The 8,686-nt window shown below is 37.4% G+C and overlaps 1 protein-coding gene across 1 annotated transcript in view; it reads right to left on the reverse strand.

Moving 5' to 3' along the window:
• Positions 1-3,898: 3,898 nt before the first annotated feature.
• The window catches only part of LOC122084158 (probable protein phosphatase 2C 60), an 8,917-nt gene continuing 4,129 nt past the window's right edge, over positions 3,899-8,686 (reverse strand). Inside the window, exons 4-5 of the mRNA XM_042652241.1 lie at positions 5,957-6,193; positions 3,899-4,495 (exon numbers count right to left, since the gene is read on the reverse strand). Of these exons, the coding sequence (XP_042508175.1) occupies positions 4,226-4,495; positions 5,957-6,193 (507 nt within the window). The 3' untranslated portion in view covers positions 3,899-4,225. The remainder of the gene's footprint in view (positions 4,496-5,956; positions 6,194-8,686) is intronic.

Here is an 8,686-nt window from a genome sequence, read left to right on the forward strand (position 1 = left end):
TTTACCCGTTTGTAGCATGATAATTGAGCCCAATTATGGATCGATGATTGACCAACCCAATAGAAACTATTCCTTGCCCTCACTTACATGGCATGATTATATAAAGTCGTAAAAAATATAGTATGGGACCTTAAATTGTTGGAGATCAATTAGGCTCAATCGGTTGACACCCCTAAGTTTGCGTGACACCCTATGTGCCTCTATGACATAAATCTGATTGGTTCGTTAGGCTAAAACCATACAACCATGCAATTAGGTTTCCCTCCTATGGTTTCAACTCCTTCTTCAGCCTGAGACTGGCCTTGAGAGGGTTTCGTCACAATACGATTGTGGGGGATTTTTTACGCTACAGCAATGATGGTGCAAAGAATTATATCATTCTCATGAAACCCACATAATCACAATAGAAAAGAGAATATTACCCTGTTCAATAAACTCCAGGAGCATGGTCGTCTATGTCAATGAAAGACATCTTTATTCATAGTTTTAGTGCATGATATTGGAATAGGTATCGACTATCCTCAAAATTGATATGGGGTCAAAACAGGTCAGAACAGATTTGTATTGGATCGCCTGTATCAGATGAAAATACCCTTGCTTTCCTAAAAAAAAAAAATAGATTTTTTGACTTTTTAACCCCTAGTCCATACATTCAACCAATATGGTTTAACCAGGTATCAGAATCGAAGACTTGCCAAACCAATAGAATCGTTCGATATAGATGATCTTATACCAATACTTAGAACCATGCCTATATCCCTTGTTTTTGTGAAGGGGAGAGAGAGAGGGAGCATTGTTGCTCTCGAAGAGAGAATTACTTCTCATTAGAAAAAATCTCATGTGAGAGGCATGATTTTAAAACTACGATCTAATCGGTATCAACCTTCACCAATCTCAAATCAATCGAAGTTTTAAGACCTTGGTGAGAGGGCAATAATAGCATGTTAGCATTGTAAGAAATTTTTTTTCCCTCTTTCAATAAGGGAATTTCTATGGTGTTACTATGCATTATACTTCACTATTTATCATTTTGGTAATAAATAAATTACTCTATGTGATAGAGGATTTGGCAAAATTTTAGTCCAGAGTAAACAAGAAAAGTTGTTGAAACTAAAGTTTGTCTGATTATCAATCCCTATACTATCATGTGACAAATAATGAAGCATTAAAAACCCTTTTAATAACTTCATAAATAAATAAACAAACCTTTTTAATAATATTTTCATGGAAGAAAGAGTGCTACTCGATAGCGTATACCTACGCCAAGACACAACGGGTATCAAATAGCTTGGTTTGACGAAACCACCAAGGTTCAAGTAAACGGAATGGGCATTCGTTTTTGCCTCCAAATCTAGGTGTGTGTGTGTCCAAATGTTTTCAATCGTTGAAAACTCACTGCACCAGTGCAATGGCTGCAAAGGATCTTGATTTTTTTTTTTTTATAAATAAGATGAATGGGCATTCTGATCACCGATTTCCATACTCATTCAGTTAGAATAGCATTCAACCCTAGAAATCCAATACGAATCGATTGAAATTCGACCAATCCTCAAACCATGTGTAAGACCCGGTTTCATTCATCGGGTCAAAATCGTTTTGAGAAATTAAGTAGTTTTAATAGTTAATACTAATCTGGGAGGGCATATAGCCATATATCATGGAAACACGGTGCTCGATGGCATGTTGCCAACCGTATTAACGGTTGACACGTTCACACGCATGTATTTTTAAAATTCTTTATTATTAAGAACTATACCCAATAATTAAAAATTAAAAACAAATTTTTAAAAAGAAGAGGAAATTAAGAGACACGTGTCGTCCCATCCAATGCAAAACAAGTTCTTTGGGGTAAATCTAAGAACTGTCTCCAAATTAGGAACCGATACTATTTAACAATGGTATGGTCTAGTTTAGATCCCTTAATATTTACCATTTAAGTATTTAAACAATCGAATATGTATAATTTTTTTTTAGAACAAATATGTATAAAATTCCCAAATATAGAAATAACTGAACTTCCTAAGTATAAAATAATCAAACATCAATTCTTAAGTATCAAGTAATAACAATTAAAAAACAAATTTTGTAACACAATTAAAATGTAACTGATAAGCCCTTAATTTTTTTTTTAATACAGTATAACTCTTATAGAAGTTATAATTATTACGTATTAGGAAAAAAAAAAGTTTTCCACAACTTAGGGTGAAGAGAAAATCTCTTCGACTTATGTGATTTAACATTAAAATTAACCCTTGGAATAATAATTTGGGAAAAGGTTAGGTATGCCGTTGGTATACCGTAAGCTAGCATTCATTATATTTATCTCTCTTTTTCTTTTTTTGAAATGACTCCCATATCCTTCTTGTAGCCTCATCATGTGATCCCGTTGATGCTATCCACTAGCATACATAATATCGGCAGCATACCTATTCCTCTCCCAATAAATTTTATCGTTAATCCCCACTCCCTCCCTACTTTCTACTTTCAAAGATAAAAAATACACCCTCAATCCCATGGTTTGAAAAGATCTCCTTTACAACGGGTGAAGGATGTAGTTTTTATGTGGAACATATATGGTCATAAAAATAAGAACAAATAATCTACGATTGGTGGAAAACTTCAATCTAAAAGGAATGAAAAGTTCAATCCATGACAATACTGAATTATACATGGGAGATGTTTCCCTACAGATTGACTCTAATAGCCTAATGTCCGTTTATTCACATATCAAATTTTATTTCAAATAAAGTTGATCAAATTAAACAGATTTGAAAATAAAGTTTAAGTGAAGTTTAATGTATGGTGCACAGTCATTGTCGTATTTGAACCCTTAGATGGAGACAAAAGTACAATCGAATCGGAGCAGACCACTCCCAATTGAATCAGTGCTACATAAATCTGAAGGGCAATTGTAGAATTTTCTAAGCCGATTCCAGGGTTGACTAAGTTGAGTCTGATCCAGACCTATCCAATTCCAGGGTTTTAAATCCTGCAAGGAAAAATATATAATTGATGGGAGAGGATTGATAAAGCAATATGCATTAATCATACGATTGGACAAAGAAAGGATAACACATGCCAGGCACCCCGCTAGCCTTTTCCCATAATGGGTTTGAATATAATTTTAACACATCTACGACGAGAGAATTTACATATTACTATTCCCATATTTAGCTACAACGAGAGAATTTACATATTATTCTTTCCATATTTAGCTAGGTTATAGATATCCAAACTTCACCTCGATATTATCAGAGTAAGGCAGAGTAGTTCTCCCTCCGGCTTCGCACATACAAGAGCCTCATGCCCAGAATCCACCTTTTTACATATCCAAACTTTCAGATGCCTGCGGAGGAGACCCGTCATCACCCCTTGACCAAGACGAATGTAAAGATTCCATCAAGGATTTGATGCTACACTCTTCAAGATCTCTCTCTCTCTCTCTCTCTCTCTCTCTCTCTCTCTCTGCCCACCCTGTATCACCACTCACCAGTCACCTCATCACTGTCATAAGGCGACGAGAAGAAAAGAAGCTTTTGCACCTGTAGCCTTTAAAAAAATAGGAGTATTAGATGAAAATGGAGACGGATGGGTCCTTCATTGGATGGCGAAAATATGCCATGACCAGACCATTAAAAAAACATTTTTTTTTCTGGCTCCAATCCGCTACCCTCCCCCGTGAATCCCAGCAATTGTAACTCAAAGACATCCATGTGCGAAATTGCTTGTCATTGCATTTCTAACCTGATCTGCAAACATTTCCACCACAGCTTTCAGTCAGGGCCCATTGCTAGATCCTCTTCAATGATCCATAGCTGGATCTGATTTTCCATCAACGATAAGAACTCTAAAACCCACATGTTTAACTGAGAGACAGAGATGGGGATGAGAAACTCACTAGAAGAAGAAAGACAAATTTTGGATTGCCATGGATTATGTTTCACACAATTTACAAAACTGATGATCCCAGTTGAACCAAGGAAGATGAACAAGAAGAGAGAAACTGCTGTCGCCTTGAAGCTCTCATTCCCTGTCCTTTCTTGTGTTTTCCCTGTTATACTCATAAGATAACTAACTCAATATACCCTTTCCCAAGTTAAATGTTACATTGTACATTAAAGAATCGAAGACCTGTTCAACTTGTCTTTCTTGGATACTACCTGATAATCACAGATCCAAGTACAGTCCAGAATCAGTACAACAAAGTGAACAAGGGCCTGCTTTGTCAAGTAGGACCAAGTTCAACAGGCGTGGCACAAGGGGCGAGAGAGTTGGGAGGAAGATTGATCCCACCCCCTCTTAAAGATAATGTGGGACCCTTGACCGAACTAGCCCTACTAACAAGGTTTGAGTCGAGAAACACGACGACGACTGTAATATCATCATGGAAATGCCGGCGAACACCACGGTCGATCTTCTTCAAGTCTGAGTATCTCATTTCTCTTTTCTTTGCTGCTTCTTGCAATGCCATTTTCACAAGCCTCTTAGCACTTCCCTGCATCAACATAAGCAAACAAAATTATTGTCTTAATTTTCATTGCCAGTGTTTAGATCTGGTGGTAGATACAGACATACAAATGTTTCACTAGAATGACAGGCTGTGACGGCAGTTGCGTCACATTGGAAGCAATGAGATTTTCAGCAGCCAACGCAAAGTTGATAAATAGATGGTTACTGTAAGGCTTGAAAGGGGTTCATGCAATTTTCAGAAATAGCTCATCTACGGTTAATCAGACAACCCTTGACAATGTGTACACAGAAAGGAAAGGCTCCACCATCCATGTGAGTACCCCTTTCATGCTATTTCTCATTCACCTTTGAGATCAGAAAGTGAACTTAAGACCAAGTAATAGAAGATAAAACTGGAGCAATAGGCAGCAGTTAAACTAAGGTCATAAATTAGCAAAAGCAATACATATTTTATAAAGATTAACACTAGGCCAGATTTGGCACTGGTAAAATGGTCCATCTCCATATATTTATCAAAAAGACCCTTATCAGGAAGGTATACAGTCCCCAACCTTTCTTATGGAAAATCATCCATCCCCCCCCTTTTCTTTCCCCAACCCCCATTTTTTTTTTTAATGTTATGGGATGGCTTTCAGTGAAAACACAGGTTGCTTAAAAACAGCAATCAAAGTGATAGTAGAGCTTGGCCATTTCGTTAGCAAGCTTGAAAGAATGGTCTCAAAATAAAGCTGACTACCATCCTTTGATCCTGGTTGGAACATCTTCTTTCGTCATTGAAACCATAATCAGAGCTTAGCCTTTTCCTTTGCAACCTTCTGGTGAATCAAAACTGACATCAACAGAGAATTGCAACCATAGTAGCATACGAATACTACCTACATCAATTCCTTTCATGATTGAAAAAGTTAAAAATGATGTGTGTGCAGGTCAGGATTATAAATTGCTGGCATCATCAACCCCAGATTCAGTGAATTAAGCATGGTAATGGCTGCTAAGATTTTCGTCCGCAGTTGCCGAGGAAAACCATGCAGCCCAATTCAACAGTAGAAGTATCACTATTTCTAGGGTACATATGGGCCTTGTCTGCCTTAATTTATAGCCATCAGTAGTGGCAAGCAACTAGTGCTTGCAAAGCCTTGAGTGGCACTTTCATCAGCAGAAGCCCTGGGCTCTCCTACTTGTCTCTTGTGTGTGCATGTGCAAATGCCTGTGCCCGCAGCCCACCCAGCCCCTTCAAAGGTTGGACTGGGATAGGGCCAGAGCTCAAAACATCTTTCAGCCTCAAAAACACCCTAAATCCAACCATTTGCTATCCCAAACAACCAAGTATCAGCAATTTGAAAATTATAAATTATTATGAAGAATGAAACTAGTTTTTTTCCCCCAAAAAAGATGGCTCCTGAATAAAAAATTGTGCATTATCTAATCAGGATAAGAATATGACCAGATATAGGAACCAAGTTCTATACTGAGGTAAATATCTTACACTGCGCGGATTATTTTGAACTATATCAACCGCTTCCTGGTTGCTTAGGTGCTCCCAAAGCCCATCAGATGCAAATATAAGAAAATGATCATGTGGCTGAAGTTGGTGGACAGATATAGAAGGTTCAGAGCTCAGAATAGGCCTTTTGATAGGTTCGCGAAGGCGGAACTTGGAATACAAAGGCTCCCTATTAAATTCAGCCTTTTTTAAGTATACATCACCAATAGATCTAGAAACCTGCAGACCAAAAGATTATGATAATCAGAGAGCACACGCTCAATTTTCATTACAAAAACTGTCACACAATAGGAAAAAAAAAAAGCCACATGTGCAGAAACAAATAATTAAAGGATGGATTTCCTTCCACAACATCTTGAAATATTTAAATAAATTAAAAAGTCATATATTCCACCATTGAAAATCCCCTCTCTCAGTTTACACAGATGGTGGGGTTCTTTCATCTTTCAACATTGTTAAAATACTTCATCCATCAAAGTGGACTAAGCAGTGGAACATCTAAGAACATGAAATCAAAGGGGATATCTTAAAATGCACACAAGATCTAGTAAGGAGGTGTGACGAAGGTGGAGATAGAGCAGAAGCAAATTCCATATTTAGACAAGCATCTTAGTTAAATGAAGATTCCTCATACCAAGCCTAATAACCTTGTATTTATATTCTGCACGTGCCGGGTGGAGGAGGAGGGTATTATGTTCATATATATACATACAAAAAATTTGTGGCCCTTCTACAGATATGATGGACCACTCCATCTAATATCCCTTGAAAAAAATCTAAATGGTCCAAAATCAACGAAGATGGTAAGTGTACAACGAATTATATATAAGGTTGCCACACTGCAAGGCTAATCAGAGTTTTTAAGAACTGTCTACCCATCCAACATCAAGACTGATGCATTAGGGGTATGACCAATTTGATCCACTTGTATTATACATAAGTATAATGAAAACATGATCAAAATGATTCCACAAATTAATGCCCACTCAATTAAGACTTTCCAATTTCATCTGAGAGCTATGTTCTTCAGGAAAATTTCTCAGCCACATGGGCAGGTTCCCCACTTAGTATTAATCCAATTAATAAAATGTGGCCCTTTTAGCCATATCATAGGCCAATCCATACTTAAATGCTGTGGAAAGATGATAACAGCCAGAGAGATTCAAATATAGGTTGGAGGTGCGATTGAGTTAATCAAGGTTAGACTTGACTAAATAGCAAAGGTAAAAACCTGAGGCAACTGTGATATCCCATACTGAGTCATCCATTTGTCAAGAGGACGTGACCTAATGATTCTAACAAGCAATATCAATTCCTTGAAGTCCTTAAAAACAGACTGAACATCCATGATACATCTGATAAATTGATGTCCAATAAGGTTGACAACGTATGCACCATGCATATTTGTAACACATCAAACATGTTGGCATACTAGAAGAAGCTCCAGAACTTCCTTATGCACACACCAACAAGATTAACATTTCAAGTTTTGAACCACAGTGGAGACAAACTAAGGAGGAAAATGAACAAATACACTGGAAGAATTCACAGTTGAACTAGGTAAACAGTAAACCACATGAGTTGAGTAAGAATAAGAAAATTAGAGCATAGGAAACAACATCAACATGGACTTTGAGGATCACCCATGCATAGTTAAGACCCCAATTATGTATTCAAATCTTCCACTCATCTAAGGATAAATACATATAACATGACCTGTCGTGATATTTCACTTGTTATAAGGTCATGTTTCCTTGCCACGTGGCAGACTTTGATGTGTGCTAGTTAGTCCATTTGATAGAAGACACCCATCTCAGTGGTCATAGTTGAGTCTGAAATAAGCATGGAAGTGGTTTAAAGTCTCAAAATTACAAAAAATGGCATGGCATTGTAATGGAATTTTTGTAGTTTTACGTCACTTTAGACACTTTCATGGCATCTCCAGTACTTGTTTCCACTTTCAACTTGACTAATGAGATGTGTGTGGGACCCTCTATCACATGGACCCACACATCTTTGTTAATGAGGCAAATACTGACAGTATGCACTGATCACAAACATCAAATTCTAAAAACCAGAACCACACTGTTTCGCTTATTTGGTTAGGTCCAGGCATCGTATCATCGTCATGGAAAACCGGAATCAAACTGCCTGTTTGAATCACTGGCTCCCTCAGGCAAAAATTTGGCGGTATCCATTTGCGTTGAAACTTCACATGTAGGTAGGGAACATTGCAGTCGACCCTTCCACAAAATTTGGGCTTCATCCACTCCGCCACAAGGCAGATATTTGAACAGTTAAGATAAACTTATCGCAACTGGCCATTGAGGAAACCTTTACCCACCCCCACCCCCTATTTCCTTTTTCTTTGGGGGGGTGGGTTAACAGTTTTTAGTTGGGGGTGGAGATTTTAAATTTTAGTAGTATTAAGTGAATTTGCTTTGTTTTTCCAAGTAGGATCAAAATTTTTTATTGGGAGTTTCTATTATTCACAAGTCAAAGTTCAAGTAGAAGTCTCTTTGAGTTTGAGGATTTTGAATTTCTGAAGGAATAGGAATAAGGCATCCTAATCGTGGCATATAAACATGCACGTAAATCAGACTTTTAATTCATTTTTTGCTATGGCTTTGTTAACAGTTATGACAATGGATCTCTTCAAATTCTGAAACAAAGCAAAAGGTCATAGGACACAACACTTTACCAATAAACCCC

Source organism: Macadamia integrifolia, chromosome 7, assembly GCF_013358625.1.
Source record: "Macadamia integrifolia cultivar HAES 741 chromosome 7, SCU_Mint_v3, whole genome shotgun sequence".
NCBI classification, from domain to species: Eukaryota; Viridiplantae; Streptophyta; class Magnoliopsida; order Proteales; family Proteaceae; genus Macadamia; species Macadamia integrifolia.